General features: G+C 58.5%; 1 protein-coding gene across 3 annotated transcripts in view; it reads left to right on the top strand.

The window, feature by feature from the left end:
- Nucleotides 1-2610: 2610 nt before the first annotated feature.
- KCNQ4 (potassium voltage-gated channel subfamily Q member 4) overlaps nucleotides 2611-26305 on the top strand; it is a 52956-nt gene continuing 29261 nt past the window's right edge. For 2 of the 3 annotated variants that reach the window (XM_045064298.1, XM_045064299.1), the window contains exon 1: nucleotides 2611-2924. In XM_045064298.1, the coding sequence (XP_044920233.1) occupies nucleotides 2611-2924 (314 nt within the window). The remainder of the gene's footprint in view (nucleotides 2925-26305) is intronic. The other variant, XM_045064305.1, reaches the window with a different exon arrangement.

Raw genomic sequence — 26305 nt, forward strand, 5'->3', positions numbered from 1 at the left:
CCCCAAATAAGTTGCTTCTGGCCTTTAAGGACCATCTTCTCCATTCCCCTCACCCTTAAGAAGAGTTCACCGACTTATTACTTTAAAAAGGAGCGGGTGTGTCCTTCTGCTCATTGTACACACCTGCAGGAGAAACAGTCCTCTGTGTCCTATGAAAGTCCTTCCTGAGGTCTAACTTTCATTCCTCTAGCTGCAACCATGGTGTCCTTCCTTTTCCTGCTACCTATGAGGGGGATAATCTAGAGCTGGAGTTGGGAAAGATCATGTAGGGCCCTCTCCTGGCAGTGAGAGCTCCTCACAAAGGAAGGGACTTCTTCAGTTCCTCAAATGGGAAGAGAACTGTGGGGTTCAGAGGTGATGCTAAAGCGTCAGGATCAGATTTCCAAGAACAGACCCAATTCCAGATATCCTGGGTGTTGGTAAGGGCAACCTGTGTTCAAGTGGGGTTTCTGCCACAGAAGAGTCTTTAGACCCCAAGAAAGACCTCCAAATCCCTTACAACTGCTTTTCTTTCCACCTACCATTCAGGTTCCCAGACCTTAGTCCCACCCTGCAGGACCCCTGATTGATGTAGTCTAGACAGTCCCATAGTGTCTGGGAGGTGGGTGCCAAATCTAGGGGCTGCTGGCTTTAGCCCACAGGGAAAGGATGGGTTAACCCAGCACAGGCATTGCATCTGTGTCTGGGCCCTGGGGTCCAGAAACCTTCCCCAGTTGCCAGCGAGGTCGGGGCATAACCTGCCCAGAGGCACCAGGCTCTGGCCCTGGGCACACCTGGAGCCAAAGAGCAGCTGGAAAGATTCAGGTCAAACCCCAGAAGGCGCCCCATGTTATGCAGAGGGAAAAAGGTCACTGTCCGGGTCGGGATGTGTGCAGGCTGCCAAGCTCAGCTTGGGGACCCCCCAGGTCCCTGCAACCCCCTCCCGGACGCCTGAAGATCTTCCTCCCTCCCTCCCCCAGAGGCGCTCAGCAGATCAATGCTGCCTTTGCTGACAGCTGAGAATCGAGCTCGCCTTCCCGCCCCCTGCCCCGCCCCTCCCGCTCGGCTCTGTCCCCCGAGAGACTCCCGGAGGAACAGAGAAGAGTTTGCTGCGGAAGCCTTCACCCTGGGGCAGGGCCTGCGGAGGGAGCGGCTGTTGTGGCCGAAGCAGCCGTCAGGGGAAGAGGGAAGGAGGATCGGGAAACCCAAATGACCACTCCTCGCAGGGCCGAGAGGGCTTAAAGGGAACGAAAGGGCTGCCCCCTACCGCTAGAGAGAGGAGGTCAGGCACCAAGAACTTTCCAGCTGGAGAGGCAGTGCGTGGGAAAGAGTCTCCCGTTTGGGGGTGGGATTCTGCAGGCCTCTAGGGACGAAGTCGTCCAGCCCGCGGCGCTGGTTCGGAGCTCACCTCCCAACACCCACGTGCCTTGACCCTGACCCTGGAGGCAAGGGAGCGGTTCAGACTGGCTTGGCGGGGCGCAGGCCCTCATTCGGAGGAGACTCTTCTTTGGGGCGGGGCGGGGGCTGGGGGCTCGTCCCCCAACCCGAGGAAAGCAAGCTCAGACGTGGGGGTGGGTGGGAGGAAGAGCGGACACACCCGGGGTCCGCTGTGCAACACGCTGTGACACAGCTCGGCAGTGCCTGGACAACAGGCCTTTCCCGTGGGCGCTGCTCACCAAGCCACACGCGGCCCCGGCACACTTTACACACGCCTCCTGGCGCAGTAAGGGCCCGCCCCGATGGCGAGGGGCACACCTCCTCGCTTCCACCTCCACCACCTAGCGGGACCTGCACCGCGTACACTCATCTTCACACCTATACACACAATGCCCACGCCACGCACCTGCATGGACTCTACCCCGTCACCGCGCGCACCCACAGCCACCCGCGCGGCACACACGGAGCACGCACTTCTGGAGCCACTCACACCTGAACTCCACGGGACGCCGAGTCCCATATACGGTCGCGGCCACAGCTGCCCACCCCATGCCCCCACTTTCCGGGGCACCCCCCCACACACACACCCCGGCGAGGCGTCCCAGCCCAGCCGGGCCTCCGGGTCCCGGCAGCCCCTCGCAGCAGTGCACGCCACTAGCACGCGGCCAGCCCCCGGGGGCCGCCGCCACGCGGTCAGGTCCCGGCACCGACTCGTCGGCCAGCCTGGCCGGTGCGCCCAGCCCCGCCGGCTGCTCCGCGCGCCCCCCTCCGCCTCGCCGCGCCCGCCCGCTAGCTCCCTCCCGATTTGGGAAGGCGGCCGCGGGGCGGGCGGGGGCGGCGGGGGAGGGGCGGGGCGGGGGAGGATGACATGTGAGCGGCGCGCCTGAGGCAGGTGGAAAGGCGAGCGGCATGGAGCGCGTAATAAGAGAGTTGGAGTCGGAAAGAGCCGCCCCAGTCGCCGGGGAAGCGGGCGGTCAGTGCGGGCTCCGGCGGCCCCCAGGCTCCGCGCGCCCGCCCCCGGCCCCCGCGCCGCCCCGGCCCGGCCCCTAGCCCCCCGCCGCCCGCGCCCGCCCCGGGCCGCCTCCGCCGGGCCCGGGTCCGAGCCATGCGCCGCTGAGCACCCCGCGCGCGCCCGCCCGCCCCGGACCGCAGCCGGGCCCCGGCGCACCCCCAACCCCACGCCCGGCGCCGCCCATGGCCGAGGCCCCCCCGCGCCGCCTCGGCCTGGCCCCCCCGCCCGGGGACGCCCCCCGTGCCGAGCTGGTGGCGCTCACGGCGGTGCAGAGCGAGCGGGGCGAGGCGGGCGGGGGCGGCTCCCCGCGCCGCCTCGGCCTCCTGGGCAGCCCCCTACCGCCGGGCGCGCCCCTCCCTGGGCCGGGCTCGGGCTCGGGCTCCGCCTGCGGCCAGCGCTCCTCGGCCGCGCACAAGCGCTACCGCCGCCTGCAGAACTGGGTCTACAACGTGTTGGAGCGACCCCGAGGCTGGGCCTTCGTCTACCACGTATTCATGTGAGTTTGCGACCCCGCGCCCCTTGCCGCGCCCCCGCGCTCCCGCCTGGCCCAGCCCCTGCCGGAGCCTGGGCTCCCCGGGGCCGGCGCGAGCCGCCCTGGCTCCGCCCCCTGCCCCCCATTCCCACGGCCGACCCTCCTCTCGCTCACCCCCAGGCCTGAGCCCGATTTCTGATCCTCCCCCAGCCTGACCTTAACCCTAATCCCCAGGTCCTGACCCCTGCTTGACCTCGCTTCTGACCTCCCTACCTCAGCTATTTTCATTCTGATCTCCAAGCCCTGCTCCTCCGTCCCAATCCCAGGTTCTCCCCACATCCAGTGTCTTGTCCCCCATCCTCTCTGCATTCCGGAGCCACTACGGTGGGGTCCTCTTTCCTCTTCCCTGCCTCTGCCTCCTTGTGCCCAGACACAAAGGGGACCCAGTGGCCCCCGCACAATTTCTGTTACTATCTCCCCAACTTTGTTGCCACAGTGGGCTCCCACCTGGGCTCCCCTTGGAGATGGCCCTGTACAGGGATGGATGGCCTCCACCCCAGTCCCGGTTGGCCCCCCACTGTAGGGGTTTGGGGGTCCCTGTGAGCCACTTGAGCCCTGACACTCGTGTGTTCTGTGTGACGGTCTTCACCCAGCCTCTCCTCCACCTTGCACCCGCCGGTGGCAGCAGCAGCAGCACCCGGGCTGCCCTGGCTACCCCGGTGCCTGGGCCCGCTAGCCCGCCCCACTGACTGGCTGCTGCACCAGGCCTGGCTCTGGGCACCCTGGGGAAAAAGAAAGAGGAGAGCAGTAGGTTTGGAAACACTGACGCTGCGGGCCCCCTCCTCCCCCTTGCCAGGCTCCTACAACTTTCAAAAACACTGACCCCTCTTGGATGTAAAGAGTGAATTTTGGCAGCCTAGAGCTCAGTCTTGGGGGACGGCCTGGCCCAGCCGGGAACATGAGAGGCCCTGCGGATATCAGTTGAAGGGCTGGGCCTGGCGCTGGGACGCCTGGAGGTGCCCGAGAAAGACCTCCGGTCCCTGGAAAATGTACGGATATTAATCCCTTCTTGCTGCCTTCAGAGCAGGCCCTTTAGTCTATGGGGTCTCCTCGGTGGCCCCCTTGCCTGTCCACCTGACTGTCAGGCAGTTTTTCTGCCTTGTCTGGCTGTCTTTCTGCTGGAATTTCCACCTGTGTGCAAGTCAGCCTGTCTGTTCATCTCCCCCCCACCTCACTGTCCAGCGGTCCTTCTGCCTGTCTGTTTCCATCCCTCTGTGGGACAGGCATCCCTCTGTATGCCCGTCTGTCCAGTTGTCCATGTGCCTGTCCATCTGTCTCGGTTTTCTACCTGTCTGTTGGTCTGTCTTCCTGCTTGCGTCTGCCCCATCCTAACTGGGTACGCAGGATTTCAGAGGTGAAGGGGAGCCCCCAGGCCGTAGGGAGGGCAGAGGAGGACTCTCTCAGCCAGTGTGCTCCTGGGGGTGGCAGCCTTAACTCAGGCAGACTCCAGCTGGGCTAGGCCAGGGGCAGAGGTTTGTCAGGACACGAGGTCAGACTTAGGGTCAGAGTCAACTGTTAAGGGTAGCCCAACCCCCAGTGCCCATTGGGAGCATCTGGGATGAATGTCTTTCGCTGCAGAGAGGATTGTGGGAGTGATGACAGTACAAAGGAGTTGTACAGAGTCAGGTGGGAGCAGCAGAGGACTGCTAAGGAAAGGGGGTCGAGTTGCCCACATCGGCCTGGGGCACCCAAGGAGGCTGAGACACTCCACGGAGAGGGGCTGTGCCTTCGTGGGCTCCTCTTGGGAGATGACCCTTCCAAGGCAAGGCTGGGCCCGGGGAAACCAGTAGGCCTCTGAGGCGGGGGTCTTTCGTCCTGAGGCCTGGTCTCTCAGCCCCCCAGGGGTCACCAGAGGTGAAGGACCTGCCTCATGACCTCCGGCCAGCCGCTGTCTTCGCCTCTTCTGGAAGGGCCTCTCCTTCCTCTCCAGGAGCTAAATCTGCTGGCACCTTTGCCCCACATCCTGCCCTTTCCGGATGCCAGGAATGCCCTGGCCAGGGGCATGCTTGTTCTGACCACTTGTGCCCGGGAGCCCAGGGACGAGGCATCTCAGGAGCTCTAGGGGAGGAAACGCAGTGTGAGAAGGTCCACAGGACTAGGGAATCTCAGGGAACTAGTCTTCTGTCTTAGAGATCAAATGGAGCGAGGGGTTGGGAGCCCCACCTCTTGGAGGCTGTGTGATCTTGGATGGATCACTGGGCCTCTCTGAGCTTTTAGATGTCTCGGCCGTCAGAGTGGGTAGAAACCCCAACCTTGTGGGCCTCGCTCTCAGATGAGGTAATAGGTGGGAAAGAGCCTGGTGTGCAGCAAGAGCCTGAGTGTGAAAGATGGGGGTTATTCCTGGGGCTGGCGGAGGGGGCCAGACCGGAGGCTTCTGTTGCTCCTGAGGTGCTCCAGATGTGGGGTTTCTCAGTCACTCACTCTGGGATCTTGGCTGTTCTTGCCAGGAAGTGCTTCCTGCTATTGGACTCCTAGCCCTCCCGCTGCACTCTTGGCCAGATCCTTTCCCACCTCCACAACGGGCGCCCAGAGGCGGCTCAAGTGCAGGGGTCTCAGTGTGCCCAGTTAGCTAGCCCCCCCTTCCTGGAGACTCAGGCCCTAGCAGGAGGGGCCTGGCAGAAAAGCCTGGAAAAGAAGGGCTCAGGGAGGAGGGCGCTGGGGTGAGCTGGGTCCGTTCACCCCAGGGGGACGCCAGCCTCACACCTGCCAGGGAGGACCCCACGCAGCCCGCATATTTTTTGGCACTGAAGACTGTTCCCAGGACGAGCTCGGATTCCGGCCCTTCTGCCCGTGCAGCTGTGGTCTCTGGGATGTGGGAACCGCGGACTCCTGTCTTCTCCTTATTGAGGTCCAGGATGAGGGGTTGCGGGCTCCCTCTCCCATCTCTCTCACCTCTCTGTAGGCCCCTGGTCCTGTCCCTAAACCCCAGCCCCTCCTCAGTGTCCCAGTCTTTGATTAAGGCCTCAACCCTTCACAGGCTCTGCGCTCTGGATTTGGAGAAACACCACAATCGCTACCCGTCCTGCTTTTTGAGCCTTTGGTGGGCGGTTGGCGGCGGGGGTGGGGGGGCACCTCCTCTCTGCACCCTTTCAGAGCTACCCGCCGCCCCGCCCCCCAGCCTCACTCTTGAAATTAGAGGGTTGGAGGGGGCTGATACAGGGCACGGTCATTACCCCCCACTTTCCCCACACCACTGTGAGACTCTGGCTGCTCCCAGCCCCCAGCTGCCCAGTGCTTTCTCTATGTGAAGGTTTACACTCTGTAAACATCCTCCTCAGCCTTGTCCCTGGGGTCAGAAGCTGTGGGAATGGGGAGGGGAGGAGGTGGCGGCAGCTCCTGGGGCCCTCAGACTCCTAACCCCGGAGTCTTCCAAGCTCCCACCCTGCCCATCTGAGAACGATCACTGCCTGGGTTGGTAATGAGCCCAGCAAAGGGGGCCTAGAGCCCTTGGGCGCCCCCAAGGAGTGGGTCCACATTTTGATAGCCCATTTTTCTTATAAGAAAACTAAGGCTCTGAGGACCCACGTCACACAGTGAATCAGAAGCAGATGCGGAACCAGACCCCAAGACTCCTGACTCCCTATCCAGGCCGTGCCCCTTGCTCCCTGCAGTTGCCTGGTGGGGTTTGTGGGGGGGAGCGGCGGTGGCTCCAGCAGAAATTTCCAGAAACGGAAATTTCTCATCACTCGTTGAGCTGCAGTGATCACCGGGCCGTCTGTAAACCACCTCCACCAGGCAGGTGCTGCTATCCTCCGCATTTGACAGGTGGGGAGATGAGGCTCAGGAGAGGTCTCTGCGGAGCCTCCTGAGAGGGACGGCTGACTCAGACCTCCTTCTCCCGCATCTTGGCTTCAGCCAGGGCCCCAGCCCCAGGCCCCGCAGGAGGGCCGCTCCTGTGCCATTTGTTTCTCTGCCCCAGCACGTAGCACCCAGCCCTCAGCACACAGCACCCAGCACCCAGCTCCCAGACAGCAGGGGGTGAGCAGGGAGAAAAGTTTGTGAGATTGGACAGCAATTGCCCAGCCTCGTGCCAAGGCTTCATACTTGTGCTATACTTGGCTTTGCGCGCGCACACACACCCCCGCTGCACACTCGACTGTCTGTCTCGTGCACACACTCACTACGGCTTTGAAATCTAACACAGAGCTGTCCCTACCTCTTCACTGACTTCACAGAGACGCTCCCGGGCCTGCTGCCCCAGCCCAGACCCCTAGCACAGAAGACAGCCGACCCCCTTCCCTGAGTTTCTTGCCTCCACCTGCCCTTACAGGCCTCGGTTTACCTGTGCGTCCACCTGGGAGGGCAGCCCCAGGCCACGTGGGAGCAGGTTAGCTGGCCTCCTAGAGTTCGGCTGGCCTTTTCTTTCCCTGAAGGCCGCCCCTGGAACCGTTATGCCCAGGCCCGCAGCGTGCTGCTGAGTCCACTGAGGCACGGAAAGGAGTGTCACATCCGTAGTACAGCAGATCCGTAGTACAGCTGTGCCAGGAACCCAGGCCTCTGCCTCCCAGAGCAGGACTTTAGATCTGTTCCTCGCCCCAGCTGATGGTGAAGGCTAACGCCCCCAAGAACTTGGCCTTATGATGGGGAAAGTCTTGGAGTGTGACCCAGATTTTTGGTGCTGCTGTTTTTCAGTTCTCATTCTTTTGTTTGGTCCTTATGAGGAGGGGGCGAATGGAGAGACCATCCTGGCAGCTTTCTATCCCTTCTTCTGTTCCTCTCCCTGCTCCTTAGGCCCCTTGATGCCCTCCTGCCCAAGTTAGACTTCTCATTGCTACCCCACCCCGACTCCATAGTATGTTCATTCCTTCCATTGAGGAAGCCCTGCTGATAGTCTGACTTTAGTCCCTACTGCTGCAGAAACCTCTGTTCTCCCAGTGTTGGAGCCAGGAGTGCTCCGAGAGGTGATTATTCTTGGGCTGATGGCAGCACTTTGAGTGGGTGATTAATTTAAGGTTCTCTGAGCCAGTCAAGGGAGCTGAAATCTCCCGGGGAGCAGGAGAAAGGAAAGCTCTGCAGAGCGGCCAAGGCCCTGCCCCCGCCAGCCCCGTCCCCCAAGGGGGCCACGCAGGGAGCTTCCCCGGACTCGGAGCAGCTCATCGCCCTTCCTCCCCAGCACTGCACCCATGGGGGTTATTGTGCAAGGCTGACCCCCAGCAGGGAATTCACGGGGCCCCTCTCTAGTACCCCAAGTGTGGGAGTTGTGGGGCTGGGGCGGGGAAAGAGCGGAGCCCTGGCCTCTCTCCAGAGGCTGCCCCCTGAGTGGGTCAAGAGCATGAGCTCTGAGTCCGACAGATTTGGGTTCACTTCTTGTTCCACCCAAAGCAGTTATGTGTCCTTGGGCAAGTTACCTGACCTCTCTGAGCTTCGATTTTGTCATCTAAAAGCCAGGAGAGTCGGGGCCGAGTGGGTTAAAGTGTGGGCATCATGCTGGGCGCAGGCGGTGGCAGGTACGGGCCGGACACCCAGTTGTTCTGTGGGCTGGGGGGTGGGGGTGCTCTCTGTGGGCTCGGGCCTTGCAGTCCCGCCTCTAACCCCCACAGGCATGAGGGAAGGCAGGCCCTTCGTGATCCTGATCGTGATCCTCGGTTCACATGGGGTGGGGGAGATGGGGCTGGAGAGGGGACGCCACCCACTTGTGCGAGGCGGCGCAGCTAGTGAGTGGTGGCACCAGGACTCCGACCTGGGTCCCTAGATAGCTCTGTACCAGGCCTAGGGGGCTCAGGGCGACAGACCAGGCCTGTGCCCTGCCTGGGACTCCACTGTGTAGGCCTCATGGTCACACCTGCAGCCAGCCTGACCCCAGGGAGATGGAAGTAGAGCCATGGTGCTCAGGGGGACAGCAGAGGACCCCTGGGAGAGGGGAGCAATACCCCCCTCTCTCCTGAACGTATCATCCTGGGGAATGGGGACAGGGAATCCCGAAGGAGAATTAGAGATCTTAATACTTGCTGGGAAAGTACGCACCCTGCGTCCACCCCAGTCCACGAGCCCAACTCCCCGCCTCCCCCACCGCCGTAAGATGGGGCTAAACAGGACCGTGGACTGTTCACAGCTGCTGCGCCAGAGCGACTCAGGGGAACCAGGAGGAGCTGCTGTACAGACCTTAAGTTTTGCAGGAATGGGGGGCCTCAAGGGTCTCTAGCACCTTTTTCCTGGGCCCTTCCAAGGACTGGGAGCACTTAGAAGGGCACTTGGGAGGCTGCCTGCCCCCAGAGGGGGCTCTGATGGGCTAGGGAGAGGGTGCTAGTCAGACATGGGGGCCCCCCATAATGTGCCCCTAGGACTCCAGGCTTTCTGGGCAACTCTGTCCCTAGGGCAGGATCTGTGTGCCCTGGGGGCTTGGCACCTGGGGGTGGGGGAGGTGAGGAAGGAATAGGAGGGGCAGCCCCAGGCAGCAGACTAATTGGGCTGGGAATCCGTGGGCAGCGCCTGAGGGAGGGAGGCAGGGAGCAGGGAGCTCAGCAATTCCCTCCCTCTTCCTTCCTTCTTGGAGACTGGGGGGGGGGGGGGGACACGACAGTGAGTGGAGTGGGGTCTCTGGCCTGACGGCCCTCCTCAATCTCTTGAGGAGGGGCGGCACTTTCTCCTGAGACTCCTTGGACATGTAGGCCAGACTGGTGGGAAAGGGGGAAAGCTTGCTGGAGATAAATGGAGTGTGATTCCCACTGAAGCATGAAGGATGGAGGTCAGACAGCAGGAAGGACTGCCCACTAACCAGGAGGTAGAGTGAAATTCCCTGTGGTACCCTTCCCCAAACTTGCGGACCCACGTCTAGCTGTGCAGGACAAGATTAACTCTGCTCATTATCCTGCCAAGCAAGGGGCACCCCTCCTTCACTGGGTGAGGAGACAGAAGCTGCTCCCTGGGAGCCGAGCTCTGGTGGGTGGGGGAGGGAGGGAGAGGGGTCAGGTACCCTTTGGCTTTGGGGGGTGGTCACAGGCTGCCTCTATGCCGCTCTTTCCCTGCCACTCCTCCCCGGGAGCCTCAGGCCTCCCCAGGTCACCGTCTTTGGGTTTATTTTTTGCTGGGCTTGGCTGTCCCCTGGGAGGGGAGGGGGCAGGGAGCAGAGGAGGGGAGAAGGAACAGCTTTGTCAGCACAATCTCGGGCGTCTCTGCTCCTGCTCTCCTTGGCCCGGCTGCCACCCTCTTCCAGAGGGACCAGTCCCTGGGCATAATGGGGACCCAGACCTCTGTGGGACTTCCTCTGCTGGGGTAGAAATAGGCCTTTCTGCCCTCACCTTTTCTCATTTCATCCTGCTGCCAAACATCAGAGCCAGAAAGAGACCTCAGAGCTCAAGCAGAGTTGTGGCTTCTTTGCACACATGGGGAAACTGAGGCCAGGAGAAAGGACCAGGTGGCCCAAGGACACAGTACCCACAGGTCCCCTCAGGAGATGGGGGTTGTGCTGGAGTTGCCCAGGACTGAGCAATGCTTCCCTCAGCATTGCATCCCTGGGTTCACTCACTCGTCTGATTTTCCAGCTTCTGGGGATTGCAGGCAGTCTGGTGGGGGAGACAGAAAAGGGGGAAAGTATGACCCAGGGCCCAGCAGGGGGAGGGAGATGCAGCCTGGGGGTGCGCTGAAGGCCGCCCCAGGACCTCTCCCTGCTGCCCTTTATTGTCCTTGCTGTGAAAAATACGCCAGCCCTGTTTTACAGAGGGGAATGAAGGCCCCAAGTCCGCATAATCAGCAAGCTGTAGAGGTGGGATTCAAACCCGGGACAGGGTCCCCGGGATGCTGCCCCTGAAGGTCTAAGCCCGTTGGGTCCTCACTTGACTCCCCTCAGTTGGCCTGTCTGGCTCTTCTCTCTCTTTCTGCCCAATGAATGTTGGAGTTCCTGTGGCTCTGTTGTGTGTCCTCCTCATTATACAGAGTTCTAGTGTGTGTGTGCGTGGCCTCAAACACTCCTGTGACACTGGGGGTCCCCTCTGGGATGACAGCCTGCCCCTTGCAGTTTCATCCCTGAGCTTCCTGGGAACACCTTGCCCCCTTATCCCGTGGGCACCTCAAACTCAGCCTCTCGCTTCCCCAGTGCCCCCTACAGTGACTCTCCTACCACTCACTACCGGAGTCAGGAGCTCCCTCCCTCAGGCATCTTTTTTTTTTTTTTTAAGATTTTATTTATTTATTAGAGAGAGAGGGAGAGACAGAGAGGTAGCGAGCACAAGCAAGGAGGAGAGAAGTAGGCCCCCTGCTGAGCAGCCCCCCGCATTCTGGACTCGATCCCAGGACCCTGGGATCATGACCTGAACCAAAGGCAGACGCTTAACCGACTGAGCCCACCCAGGCACCCTTCAAGCATTCTTTATTCACCTAAGAAGGGACTCATAGTGTCCCTAAAGTGTGCTGTTTAACAGTCTCTGTGCTTTTCCTTTGGCCCGAAACTCCCTCCCCTGCCCATCCATCAGCTAGTGAACACCTATCCATCTTTCACTTCTCAGCTGGAGCACCCCGTCTTCTTGGAATCACTCCCCACCCACCTCCACCCCAGGCTCAACGGGGGGCAGCGGGGGTGGGGGGCCGTCCCCAGAGCCTGGCTCACCCAGCCCTATGCGTTCTTCTGCACCGGGTGGTGAGGTCTGGGAGGTGGGGGTTGAGCACAGTGCTTGGCATGTGGCTGGTAACTTGTAAATGTTTTCTGAGCCAGGGAATGAAGGTGGCATTGAGGCCGGTTTTAAGGAAGAGCACAGCTTTGCCAACTAGAGGGAAACTGGAGAAAGGACCCCAGGTTCTCAGTTGTGCAGGCGCTGAGCCGGGAGCGCTTGTGATTTTTATCCTGAGTGTCCTCCACTTGGAGGCAAGAGAAAGAGCAAAGGCCTTGAGGTGGAACTCTCTTCCTCTATCTCCCCTGTTCTGGATCATCAAGCTATGGAGAAGGGCTGACGGGAGAGGGAGGCACCCCTGCCTGGGAGCCATGGCTTGCCTGATTTCTTCCCAGGAGCTAGCATTTTGCAAACACTATTATGTTCCCATTTTGCAGATAGGAAAGTGAGGCTCAGGGAGGAAATGATGTGCACCTGATTACACCGCTTGTCCATGGTGGAGGCAGCATTCGAACCCATGTCTGTGTGACTCCCAGGCCCAAGTTCCAAGTGGCTCTCAGATATGTCAGCAGACGCATGCGGTTCTCAGTGGCCTAAGGCAAAATCGAGGGAAATAAGGACAACGTGGTGACTTTTTCATAAAGCTAAATTTATTCCATTTAAAGGACTTTTAGTCTGAGATTATGTCCTTTCTTTTATGAAATGATGGGGCTGGGAATTTTTTTTTTTTTTTTTCAAATGTCCTTACTTGGCAAAATAAAAAGTTGCCAACCAGTCCCCGAGTGTTTTTTGGAAATTTTACCGGTGTGTGAAATCCCTGAGTCTGGGCGCCTTCCTGCCTCCTCCCTCCTGAGCTGGAGGGCCTGGGTGGGGATGGAAGGATTGGGGGGGCGCGGAATGGAGGAGCGCTCAGTCTCATTATCTACACCCCCCACCCTCAGCTGAGGACTAGCCCAGAATGGCCCCCGGGGGTTGGTGGTGACGGGGTCAGCCGGAATCGGGGCTCAAACATCAGTTAAAGGAGCACAAGAGCAGGAGTCAGCTCCCCCCTCTGCTTCCTAAAGGCTGGATGACCCCAGCCAGTGGGCTCAGGGTCTCTGAGGCACCAGCTTCCTTCCCCACAGAACAACACTTCCTGCCCAAGGGCTTCAAAAACCACAATCACCATGAGGAACGGAGGGCTTTTTGTGCTTTCCAGGGTCTTCTTTCCCTCTCTTCTGGGGTTCTGGGCCCCTCAGTGCACTCCCGTCTATACTGGTTTGCACCCTGAGGAGGTACCCTGCAGAGCAAGGGGTTGGTGTCCACGTCGCGGAAGAGCACTCGGACCAGAGGGTGGTTCCCCAGGAGCCCGGGGCCGAGTGCTAACCAAGTTTGTCATACACTAGTAACATCCATAGCGTGATCTCTGTCTGGGATTGTGCCAGATGTTTTCCATATATTACTTCATTTAATCCTCCCGAGAGCCCCGGGAGGGAGTACTGTTATTACCCTGCTGCCCAGAAGAGGATGCTGACGTGGGAAGGTTAAGCGTGTGCCTTTGTCGCACAGCCAGTAGGTGCTGAGTGCCAAGGAGGGCGGCGTGTAAGGCTGAGTGTGCAAGGACTCTGGTGTGAGCAGGTCTTCAGGGTCTTCAGGGCTGTAGTCAGTGTGGGGCGTGCTGAAAGGGAACATTCATGTGGGGGGGGGCTGGGGACACTTTTTATGTGGGGATGTGGGTTGGGCTGGGAAGGCCATCTTCCTGCTGTGTGGCCTCCAGGGGTCCCTGCCTCACCCCCCACTGTGCCTAAGTCTCCCTCTCCTGCTGGAGCTCTCAATAGTAAGAGGGATGCTAATGGCAAGTGTCTAATGAGCGTAGACCTGGGGCCAGCTGCTGCTCTGAGAACTCACCGTGGCTCCTTACACTTTTTCCTCTCAACACCTTCCTGAGCTGGGGACTACAGTTATGCCCATTTCCCCGCTAAGGATGCTGAGGCACAGAGAGGTTGAGAAACTTGCCTGGGTGTAGGTAGAAGGGTCAGGACTCAAAGCCCTGATGTCCAGTTCTGGGGGCTATGTCCTTGCCTACCATATTATGCCTAACTGGCCCTCATGGGCCTGTGGCCGTTATGAGGACCAGTTGGGCCTTAAGATTCATGGTTCTGTCCTCCACCCCAGTTTAGCACTGGGAACTCGCTCTCTCATTTGGGAAACCCTCACTGGCAGTCCCTTGGGGCTAGCCACTATCCCAGATGTTGGGGACAGAGCAGTGAATCACACCTTCCCTCGGGCACTAGGGAGATGGGCCAGGGGCTGGCTGCTGTCTGGACAGGTGCAGAGTCTTGTAGGAGCCCAGCACAGAGGGGCTAAACCCAGCCCCAAACTGGGCATCATGAGGAAGTCTTCCCAGAGGAAGAGGTTTAAGTTGAGACCTGCAACAAGAGTAGGAGGAGGAGTCAACCAGGCAGGAAGGAGCAAGGAACAGCATTCAAGACAGAGGGACTAGCATGGGCAAAGTCCAGAGGTGAGGCTGAACATAGCATGTTGCAAAGGCCTCCAAGAAGTCAGGAGCATGGGAGCCCGGAAGGGGCAGGAGGGGTGCAGAGAAGAGGCTGGGATGTGAGCCGGGGATGCCAGGCTGAGGAGCAGTGTGACTTCTTGGAGGAGACTAAGTCCAGGAAGGAACTAAAGACAGGAATGCCCTGGACAGACTGGCATTTTAGAGACACCTTTCTGGATCTTACAAGGAGGTTGGTAAGGGGGAAACTGGCAGGGAGCCACGAGAATGCCATTGGCTTGGCTTTCTTTCCCCCCTGCCTTCCCCCTTGTAGTGCAGTCGCCGGAGCGGCTCCTTTGGAGCGGCCCACTAACCTTGCCCAGGCCTGGCTGGACCTGGCCTGAAGCCCTAGGACTTTGCCTGTAGGGAAAGTTGAGCTGCTTATGCAAAGCCTGGCCTGGAGGAAGGTGTGTGTGGCTGCACTGAGGGGGCCCTTGGAAGCGGAGGGGATGGGTGCAGTCCCCGAGGCTGTGGGTAAGGAGGTCTGGGGATGTGGGCTTAGGTTCTGTGGGGGTCCCCAGAACAGTGGCCTTGGAATAGGCTCGTGAGAGCACCGGCGGTTGGCCCAGCTAGTGGTGCAGTGCCCTGGAGAAAGGGGCTGAGCCCATGTGGGGCTGGGCCTGACCTACCTCCTTGCCTGCTCCCTCAACTCAATAGACTGGAAATCACTGGGCTCACCCTCTCCCCTCATGCTACTGATGGGGAAACTGAGGCCCAGAACAGGGCATGGACTAAACTTAGGTCAGTGGCAGAGCCCAGATTGGAGCCCAGCTTAGCTCAAGAGTTTCAGTTGTCCTTAAGACCAATAAATCACTGAAAACCTTTCCTCAGAGCTGACCTGGGCTCACGTCCCCTCTGGGTGGTCTTGGGCAGGTCCCATCATATCCCTGAGTCTGAGCCTCTGGATCCAAAATGCTACCTTGTCCTGGGGAGGATGCCGGCTCTCCCAATGGATGGTCCCACAAAGCCCTTAGAGCCGTGCTGGCCCACTGTGGGGCTTAATTAATGTTTGCTCACTGTGTCCCACTGAGTTCTCAACAACCCTGGAGGAAGATATCGTTATGCTATTTTACACTGAGGCTCGGAAGGGAGAAGTAACTTGCCCAAGGTCATTCAGCTGGGAAGTGGCTGACATGGGCCTAGAGCTCAGGTGTCCAGGTACCTGTCTAAGACCGCTTGATAGAGCCCTGATTTGGAGCCTCTGCTCTCAATGAATATCAGCTTAGTGTCTCAAGCAAGACCCATGAGTCAGTTGGGCAGAAAGTGTGTGTGTGTGGCGGGGGAGGTAGGCTGGGCTGGCCCACAGGGGGAACTCAGCTCATATCAACCCTTTTGCCCCCATACTTGAGCAGATTGCGACTGCTGCCCCCCACGGAGAAGGGGACCCCCTTGCCCTCCTGCACTGAGGGGTTTTTCCTGGGGAAGGGAGCTGGCTGGGGCATGACCAGCAGGGCACCTGCCCACCCCGCCCACGCTGGGGTCTGGCCATCTAACACCCTGCACATGACAGGCATGGGATGGGCTCTGGGCTGGGAAGAGGCATTTGCACTCTCCTAATCCGGGGGCTGCAGCCCCCCCCTCTGTCTTGGCCAGGGCCGTGGGAGAGGTTTGTCTCTGCACACCCCTGCCCAGCAGCCCTAGCTCAGATCCCTGGCACATACCCAGCTCTTCTGCTTGGGGCCTTCCTCTGCCATACTCAAGCTCCTCCCCCTCCCACGATCTGAGCAGAGTTGAGACTTATGGGGGCAATTATTGGGAACTTTGGGGCTGATGGAGTCACCGTGTTGTGTAGCATTTGGGGCTGAAGGGTGGGGACAATGTCCGGGGCGTTAGGGCCCATGTTGGCAAAGTTAGGGGGAGGACCTCAAGTAGGTGCAGAGCTGGAGTGTTTGGGGCTAATCCTGGGCCACCCCTTCCTGGAGAAATTTGGCTACAAGTCAGGGAGGCAAATGTGTGGGCTCTGCCCCCCCTTGCTGGGCAGTAAACACAGTCGTAGCCCAGGAGACGGGCCCAAACATCCCGGCCCCCCACAGTTATTTATACCAGGACTCCCTCTCCTTCTCAGGCCTGGTCCGGCCTCTCAGTCCATGTCTGAGCTGGGCAGCCTGAGCAGAGGGTCCAGACTGTGGTCCCAGCAGAGGGCTTCAGCAGCCGGCCCACTCCAGCCCCACTGGGGACTGGGTACTCTTCACCTTGCAACAGCCTGTCCTTTGCAGGCACTGGGTCTGGCAGATCGGAAAAGCGTTCATGGAGGCCAAGGCCTGGGCAGGAGGCACGGGCCTTGGGTTTGCTCTAACCTGCTACATGACTGTGGTCACTGGCTCCCCATAGCCTTAGCTACCTCTGTGTTCAGTAGGAGGCAAGGGGCTGGATTAGTGTTTTGCAAACTATTTGATACAGTAGGTCTTGTTCCTTAGATGAAATGTGACGGAGGAGCATGATTTAGAAAACATATCAAAGTGACGTCGCTCTGGGTAGATTCAAGGGAAGAGGAGGGGCCCAGAACTCTGCCCGCTCAGCCTCTACGGCTCTGCATACTACCAGCTCAGAACCTTACACAGCCCTGCTCATTCTAGAACACATTCCAGGTAACCCTGCAGTTCCCGGCTCCCACACCCCTGTGCCTGCCTCCAGGGTGTGTATAGGCCTCTTTCCTGGCTCATCACTCCAAAGGCCAAGGTATATGAGCTCTTCTAGAGCCAAGGACAGCTGTTTGCAGCCAATGGAGATGGAGCCTGAAAGAGCAGGTGATGGCAGCCACAGGCGTGTACCCCACACCCCTCCTGGTGCGAGATGAGCCCAGTACGGGAAGAGAAGAGGGCACACGGTGCGCTGGGGACCGGAGGCTTGAACCCCTCCCTGCCAGATTCCTGCATGGAACTCCAAAGAGTCCAAGATCTTAAATCCAAACCTGGCCTTCCAGATGGTTATGAAGGTGCATGTGTCAGGAAGGGTGGAACGTATTTTATCCAACAGATTTTTAGCTTGAGTTACGCTTTTCAATATTTAGACTAACAGTTTGTGGGTCCCCATTTGGACCCTTTCCCCAGCCCTGCTAGTGTTTGGGGTTGGCTTGCATTGGTCCTACTGTACCTACTCACCTCTGCAGCCACCCCAAGATGACCTTACCCAGAGCCCTCGGCTTCACAGGACAGTGGGAAAGTCCTGACTCGATGATGCTCAAGGCCCCAGTGATCTGGGTCTTCTTGCTCCCTCCCAGATACTGTCTGAGCCTTTAATTGGCCATCCTGGGGGATGTGGGGGAGTCACAGCTGGCCTTGCCCTTGGTACATGGATCCAAATGAGGTGGGAGGGGCGGACAGGGACAGAGGTAGGAAGAGCCTCAGCGCAACAGAGTCCAGGGGTACCCAGAAGGTCCAGGAATCCCAAGGGGCTGGGGGAGCATGGCTTTCCAAAGCAAAGCAGGGATTTGGGAGGAGGGAGGGTGTCCATCCTGAGGAGGGGAGAGAGACAGAAATCACCAGGGTAGAAATGTACAGGGTATGGAGGGGTAGAGAGTGGCTGATGCTTGTGTGTTTATGACCTCATGAAGAGCTTGGATTTTAGATGGCACACAGTAAGGAGCCATTGTAGGATTGTAAATGGGGAGGGAACTCTTGGACAGCCAGAGGTAAGTGGACTAGGGTTGGGGTGGGGAGGAGCTTGAATCATGGCAGTCAGTGAAGAAGTGGCTGGAGGGAGGGGGGAGGGGTTAGTCCCTGGGCAGACAGGAGTGGGAAGGGGGAGGTTAGGAAGACACAGCTGATCTCCACTCTGCTTTCTGGAAAACTCTTCTTCTCTCTTCTCCTCCTGCTTTCTGTCTCCTCTCCCCATGCTATGGCCCTGTGTCTCCACATTGGGGAGAAGGGCACCTTACCCCAAACCCACCTCCCTAAGGAAGACCACCTCACACTGGTGGCAAGTGGGAGGCCACAGCTGTGTAAGAGGGGACCTGCTCCTTCATTCATTCACTTATTCACTCAACAAATATTTATTTATTTATTTATTTAAAGATTTTATTTATTTATTTGACAGACAGAGATCACAAGGAGGCAGAGAGACAGGCAGAGAGAGAGGAGGAAGCAGGCTCCCTGCTGAGCAGAGAGCACCATGCCGGGCTCGATCCCAGGACCCTGGGACCATGACCTGAGCTACCCAGGCGCCCCTCAACAAATATTTATTGATGACCTACAAGGCACCAAGCCCCGTTCTAGGCGTGGGAGAGATAGTGTTGAACAGGATAGATAAAGTCACAGCATTCATGGCCCTGACATTACCCGGGGCCCAGGGGGACCAGAAACTGTAGTTTTCCCCGGTGTCCACCCTCTGGCCCACTGGTCCATGCTCCTGCATGCCTGGGAGAGGGGATTTTCTCTATTACCCACTCATTTGTTCCAGCTGCCTTAGGATCAGCACCCGGGTCTTTGCACACTGATGAGGGGGTGTTCAATGCCCAGGGCCCTGACCCCAAGGAACATTCATCTCTGTAAGACCAATCCAGGCCTGAGGGTCAGGTTTGAGCTCAGGTCCTGGTTCTTTTCACTCACAAATGACTTGAAGCCCCTTATGAGGACCTTTCTGGCCTCAATTTCTTTATCTGTTAAGGGGGTCTTTGAGGGAGGCCCTGAGGAGATGAGGGGAGGAAGAGATGAGTCAATTCCAGTATTCCCCACTGGTGCACAGGGAGGTTAAAGGATGCCAAGGACTCAGTATCATCATCATTATCTACTGTGTTCGCTGTGGGCCAACCGCAGGCATCTTCTCATTTCATTTCATTTCAGCTCTGCATCGTCCCTCCCCATTTTCTAGATGAGGAAACTGAGTCTCTGTAAGGTGAAATGACTTACCTGAGGCCAAGTCAGACCTAGCTGACTCTGGGAGCCCTTAAGGACGGTGCTGTGCTGCCTGGCACCTGCCCTCCTGGGCACTCAGCCTCAAGAGCAGTAACCCAGCCCTGGTGCCCCACCCCCCCGCTCCACCAGCGCCCTCGGGGGCTAGCACCACCCGGAGCCTGGGCACTGGGTCCTGAGACACTGGACCAGAACAGTAGGAGGGGCTGGATCGGGCCAAGACCCGACTTAGGGGCCTTGGCACCTCTGTGTCCCGGGGCGCTCAGTGCCCACACCCCGCTTCGGTGGGTGGGCGAGCCCCGGGCAGTCGTGGTGTTTCGCCCCCCTCTCCGCCCCCCGTCCTCGGGGACGCGGCGGCACCTTCACACTTTCCGCTTGGCCCGCTGCTCGCCTTTCAGGCCGCCGCGTTTTCAATTGTTAATTTGGAAACGGAAAAAGAAGCCGGCGGGGCGGGGGAGGCCGCAGGGAGGTAACCCGAGCCGCGGCGCCGCCCCCGCCCCTCCTGCGCCGGGTGCCGGGTGTCGGCGAAGCTCCGCCCCTCCCGGGGACAACCAAGAGCTCCGACCACCTCGGGGTCCGCCCCCAGCCTGCTCCGCCCCTTCCAGTAAGCCCCACCCCGCGCCCAGGGGGCGGGGCCCGCCCTGCGGACCCCGGAACGCCGAAAGGCTGTGCGTCGGCAGCAGAGGAAGGGGCCCCTGTAGGGGAAGCGGGTAGAGGGCCGTACGGAGGGAGGAGTCCCCCCTGGAGCCCTCCTCCCAAGAGCCCTCCTCCCAAGAGCCCTCCTCCCAGAAGCCCCTCCCTTTCCCGAGGAGTCCCGCCTGGAGGCAACCTCCTCTGTGTCCCTAAGTGAACCCAAGGCTTTCTGCAACCCCTCAGCGGTTCATCTGGGCCAGACCACTGCCTCCAGATTGCTGCAGCAGGGATCCCTGGCCCCATTAGACAGACGAAGAAACTGAGTTCTGGAGTGGGACAGCTCACTTGCTCAAAATCCCCTAAGACAAGGCCGAATTCTTGAGTCTGGCAGAGATCAGGGTCAGAGCTGAATTCATGGTCTATTCCTTTGGCTCTGATACTTGCAGGGTTCCGTCTTCCTCCGCTAGACGAGGAGGGGGCGTCAGGAGTGCAATGTCCCCTTCCGTCACCTCCAGCGCCCTTTCTGTGGTTAATGAGCTATTGGAAGTTTTGCTTTGGTCTACCCCGTTCTTTTTTTTTTTTTTTTAAGATTTTATTTATTTATTCGACAGAGAGAGATCACAAGTAGGCAGAGAGGCAGGCAGAGAGAGAGAGGAGGAAGCAGGCTCCCTGCTGAGCAGAGAGCCTGATGCGGGACTCGATCCCAGGACCCTGAGATCATGACCTGAGCCGAAGGCAGCGGCTTAACCCACTGAGCCACCCAGGCGCCCCAGGTCTACCCCGTTCTTCCTTGCTATTATTATTCAATTATAGTGGAGTTTCGGAGATTGACTTTCCATGCAAATGAGCACCATGCAAATGAAATGTAAAAGAGCCTCTCCTCAAACTCCAGAAGCTCCTCAGGACTGACAGTTTCAGGAGCGACTAGGACCTCACTTCCCACTGGGGAAGGTGGAATCACCAGTCCTAGGTGGATGAGAGAAAAATAGTGTCCTCAGAGACCCTCCCTCACTCAGGAGTAAAGCGGGATTCAGCGACAGCTTCCCATCTCCACAGCTGAGAGGTGGCAGAGCCCATTGACCTGGGTTCCTAGCTCTACCCAGGCCCCTGTGCCTCGCCTTCTGCAGCCTCCAACCCTGACAAAGGGTGGAGAGCCCCCAAGCAGGCTCCTGGCTCTTAGAGCACTCTAAATCAGCTGGAACTAGGGGCTGGGCAGCCTGTCCCATTACAGGCAGAACAGAAAAAATGTCTGCATTCTATCACTGGCTTCCAGCCTAGCCACCCTCTCACATAGGCTATCGAATAGGCTCAGAGAAGTTGTGCTCCTGGCCCAAGGTCACCCAGCAAACCTTTTCCAACTGTCAGGGCCCACTGGAGTCAGTCTTGCAGGATTCAGTCTGGCTGGACCTGGATTTGGGGTTCCCATGGGGAGCAAGGCTTTCAGGCAGCTGTGACCAACTGCCCCAGGTGTGGCCCATGAATTTGCATACTGCTTTGCTTACTGGTAGCAAAGGCATTGAAACGCCTCGCCCCACTATGCCCCCTAAAGCTCCCACTGGGTGGGATTCTCAATAGCTGAGTCTGCAGCACTCCTAGGCAGGGCTCAACCTTGGGGCCTGTGCTCCCCAGGGGGCCCGGCCTTCCTTGAATCTCCTGTTCCACCTTGTCAGCTCTTGATGCCCTCTCTGCTCCCGGAGTGCTGACAACCAAGCAAGTCTTGGGGACTAAGCTCTTTCCCATGGTTTGGATTCTTCCCTCCCTCCCCTCCCCCCTTTGGGACGGTTCTGCTGATTCAGAGGACAGAAGGCTCCTTAGGGGTGACCCTGACCCCTGCCAGGCTCAAGTAGCTGGAGGCCTGGGAAATCCTTGAATCCAGTGCCACCCTGTCACATACAGCAGGATGGACAGGGACAAGGCCCCAGCCCAGTGCGTAGAGGAGGGAGTTTCTGAGGTGGGGGTGAGGGGCAGGTGCCTGAGTCCTCCCATAGGAAGAGGAGACATCAAAAGAATATTACTTTAGGAATCAGGAAATCTCAGTGCTATACCCAGCTCCACCTCTGACCTAGGGTATGATCACAGGTGGTTCATGCCCCGCTCTGGGACTCAGTTTCCCCTGTAAAAATGAGAGGATTGATTCACTCTTTCGGATCTTTCTAGGTGAACGTAGAGTTAGTTTCTGCTCACCTGCCACGTCCGTCCGTCCGTCCGTCCCCCTAGCACAAGTCACCAGCATCTTTTTCTGGGATCATACAGCCACGTATGATGGCAAATGCCATTGGCCCCCTCCCCATCCCCGCTCCGCACCACTGACTGTTCTCTACTCAACAGTCCGTGCTGTTGCAAACGCAAGTCAGATGGCAATACTCCCTGCTCAGAACTCCCCATCTCACTTGGAGCAAAAGCCAAAATCCTCAGAGGAGCCAGGAGATGATCTGCTTCCCACCTCAGCTACCTCTCTGCCCTTGCGGCCCACCACTCTCCCCCTTCCTGGGGACACTCCTTTTGTGATCCTCTGGAATGTACCAGGCACCCTCTGGCTCAGGTTTTTGCCCTTGTTTTGCTCTCTGCTCAGAACCCTATTTTCTCAGATACCCACACGGCTCCCTCGCTCATTTCCTTGAGATCTCTGCGGAAAAGTCACCTTCTCAATGCTGCTGTCCCCAGCCCCCCTCTATAAAATAGTCCTGAACTCCCGTACCCATGTTCTTTCTCTCCTTTCCCTCGCTTAATTTTTTTCCATCATCATCTCACACTTTTTTTTTAAACTTAAGTAAGTTCTGCACCCAACATGGGGCTCAGACTCACGACCCCAAGGTCAAGAGTCATACCCTCCACCGACTGAGCCAGCCAGACGCCCCAAGTAAACTCTGTGCCCAATGTGGGGCACAAATTCACATTTTGAACCTCTCCTTGTGGATTCCCCATCTCCCCCGTGAGGGTGCCTACCCCACGAATCAGCTAGTGGGTGAGTGAATGTTGTGGCACTGGCCTGGGGCTTGTCCTGATTCACTCACACCCCACCTGCTGCAGGGTGGGTGGAGAGGCCCAGCCCAAGCCGTGGGCAGCTGCAGTGGGGATGGGGTGGTGGGATAGGGAGGGTTGGGGTGGGGGCGGGGAAGCCTGTGGTCCTTCTCAGGGAGCTTTAGCCCAACACCCATTCTCAGCTGGGCACAGGGCATTCAAGGTGAAAAGGACAAGACCTCACCCCGCTCTTGGTCTGTGGGAGGAGACCTTCCCTCCAGCAGCTTTTCCCCAGTTGAAGGAAATGCCATGATGATGGAGGGGGGGCCCTGGAGAGGAGGATGGGGAATGAAGGGAGCCAGGGGTGGGCTCGCCCCCTGACCCAGCCAGGCTGGAGGAGGGGCAGACACGACACGGGCAAAGATGGGGAAAAGCGGTTGACTTTGTGGGGAAATAGAGCTGTGACAACGGAGTATCCAGCACCGGGTTGGGCTCTGCGCGGTGGGGAGTGAGGTGTTGGTGCGGAAAGGGCCTTCCTTGCAACCGCGCTTAGGCGCTTGGGCCTGAGCCTGCAAGTCGGTGGATTTCACACTTTTTAAAAAAGCAGCAAGGCTCTTCGTTCAAATGGAATCTTATGCCAAGCCCAGAATGTAGAACTGAGTCACCCGAATCCACATGGAGCGGCTCAGGTGGAACCGGGGGAAGGTTCCCATTGGCTCTCTTGGTTAAGTGTTCAGAATCCAGGCTGCCCGTGTTCTACTCCTTACTTCGCTTTCATTGCGCCGGCCTCCTGCTTAGGGAGCCCACGCTCCCTGTTTATTTGAGGAGTCAGCGCTGCCTGGCCAGCCGCACACAGACGGATGGCCCCTGCTCCCTCCTGGTTCCCACCCTTGACATGTTGCTCAGCCCACCTCCCTGGTGCACAGGTAGTCTGGCTGCTGTGGGAGGGGGAAGCAGCGAGAAGGAGTAGGAGGATCTGGAGCTGGTCCAGGTAGGAGAGGACCAGCCTATGACTCATGAAACACCTGGTCCAGAAGACACTGCCTTCCACGTCCTAGCGAGACCGAGATCATTCACACTAGCTCAAGACCAACGGGCCTGCGGAGGCATAAGACCTCCTCCTGCCAGGAGAGAGAAGAGTTTCATGGCCTCACGGCGGGAGGCACGTCTGGGCTTCACAGAACAGAGGAGGGGGAGATGAGATCCTGGGACAGCGGCCTCATGTCTATTTCTCTTTGCACCCTTGCCAACTTTCCTCTGTGGTCCTTTGTTCCGTGCTTGAGAAAGACAACCTGACTGGTTGGGCCCGACCTAAAGGGAAACCTTTCTTGGGTCAGTGTCCAGCTCCCGATGTGTCAGTGGTGGCCAGGAGAGCGGCACAGAGCCATGCCGTACCATGTAGAGCTGGCTCTTCCGGGCTGCGGTGGCTGTCAGAGCTGTCCCCGGGGCTGCCCACGCCCTTGCACACCCTGTGCGCTGCCAAGAGGCCTGGACAAGGAGACACCCGTGGCACTGAAATCCAGCCTGTGCTTAGGCCTCAGTCAGCCCAGAACAAGGGATGCCTGCTTCTGGTGGGTCTGTCCACAGGGGTCAACTTATAATTTTTCAGGCTAAAGGGAATGCCTTTTTCTAATTGGTTCTCCAAGCGGGGGCATTTTTTTCATATTTTCTACTGTGTGCTGGCCACTGCTGTCCCTCCAGGGACATCCTCAAAGAATCTGGAACTGAGCTGAGGTCTCAGACCTCTCCCCTTCCACCCTACTCTGGGGAGCAGTAAGACTGGAGGGACTTTAGCCTTCCCTGAGTGTGCCCCACCTTCATGTTGTGGACGGGGAAACTGAGGCTCCACTGAGACCTCATCCCTCACCCTGAGCCCCCAGCACAGGCCTCTGGCCCAGAGGAGCAGCGGCCGCAGCAGCAGCCCTGGTGTGGGGCCCTGGGTCACGTGCTTTTGCTCCCTTTGCCATATTTAGAATCGCTGGATCAGGGGAAACTTCTTGTCCCAGCCCCTGAGGATTCTTGGAAAGAGCCTCACTCTGAGGCCTGGCCGACTGCCCCTCTCCTCTATCCCCCTGCAAGAGAAAGTAAGAGCCTGCTCTCCCCAGAGCAGCGTGGGCCCCTCCAGGCCACACGGCAGCCCCCAGTTGGGGGAGCCCCTCAGGTCTAGCTAGATCTCTTTTTCAGTATCAGTTCTGGTTTGGGGCTTAAGAAACGCCTTTTCTGCTGGAAGGTGGTGGGGGTATGGGCTCTGTCCTGCAGGAACCTTGGCTGAATGGGGGACAGACTGGCCCTTGCTGTCCCCAGGGGGTGAGAGAGAAACTTGCCTTTGGGATCCTGGTCTGGGTGGGGTCACCTACTCCCAGGGCCAGTTGTAGAAATGAGGGAGCCAGCTGGTGACCAAGCAGGTGACAGACATTGGCAGGGCTGTCTGGAAGGAGGGACACTGGTGAGAAAGAAGGAGGCCCCCCACCCCCACCAGCAAGTCAGAGGCATGGCCTGGTTCTGCATTTACTTTGGCCTGGTTGGGGGCGGAATTAGTCCCTCATCTTACATGGCTGCTTTCCTCCCTCAGGACCATCAAGCCTTAAAAACAAAAACAAAAAAAACAAAAAAAAAAAGGAGGGGGGGGCACCTGGGTGGCTCAGTACTTAAGTGTCTGCGTTCAGCTCTGGTCATGATGCCAGCGTCCTGGGCTCAAGGACCGCCATCGTGGGGCTCCCTTGCTCAGCAGGAAGCCTGCTTCTCCCTCTCCCACTCCTCCTGCTTGTGTTCCCCCTCTTGCTGTCTCTCTCTGTCAAATAAATGAGTATAATCTTAATAAAATAAAAATAAAAAAATAAAAGCAAAACCAAAAATGTCCCAAACCAAACCAAATAAAAAATGCATGGGCAGAGCACCTGTGAGGTTCTGGATCTTTCCTCCCATCCTTATGGTAGGGAATAAAGGTCCTCTGTTCCCCCCAAGGACCCCTCCCCAGGGCCTGGTCCATTCCCTTTACACTGGTTGTTCAAACCTCCACCACCTCTGCTCCCTGCCTCCTCCTCGGAGAAGGAGGCCTGACTTCTTCTGCCTGACTTCAGCTACAGAGGATGTCGCAGCCCCCAGGAAGTGCTCTGGCTTCCGGTCCCCCAACCTCCTGCCCCACCTGGCCCCTCCTCCTGGCCACCTGTCCCAGGCTGGCAGGGTCCTTTCTGCTCAGCACTGGCCCCGCCCCGCTCTGGATCCCCGCCTCCCCGCTGCCCTGGGGACTTCATTGCATTGCTCACTCGCTCCCTCTCTCTCCCCCATCTTCCACTGCTCCCTCTCTCCTGGCTTCTTCCACTCTGGTTCTCGACTCTTAAAAATAAAAAAACCAAAGCCCAGTCCCTGTGCTCCGCATCCTTCTCCAGCCACTGTCTGCCTCTCCTCCCGCAGACTTTAGCTCTCTGCATGCCCGCTGTTCCCTCTTTCTCATGCCCCTCCTCCTCTCCAACACCCACGGGCCTGTGTCGCACCCCTCTTACTCCTCGCCTCCCCTGCCCTTGCCAAGGTGCCCAGTGACCAATTTGTCACCAAATCCAGTGGACATTTTTCAGGCCTTATCTTGTTTGACCACTTGGCAGCACTTGACACTGTCCTCCTCTCCCTCCTTGAAACCCTCTTGCTTGGCATCTCTGCCACCTCTTTGTCCTGGTTTCCCTCCCGCCTTGCTGGCAGCTCCTTTCTCATCTAGGTGGAGCATGTTTCCTCCCTCTGCACCTCTGGGGTCCCACTGGGTCTTCCTTGAAATGGGCCTCGTGGTCTCTGAACCGTCTCAGCCACTACCGAGGTCTCTACAACCCATGT

Source organism: Mustela putorius, unplaced genomic scaffold (genome assembly GCF_011764305.1).
Source record: "Mustela putorius furo isolate JIRA1106 unplaced genomic scaffold, ASM1176430v1.1 tig00003853_pilon_pilon_pilon, whole genome shotgun sequence".
Classification (NCBI taxonomy): Eukaryota; Metazoa; Chordata; class Mammalia; order Carnivora; family Mustelidae; genus Mustela; species Mustela putorius.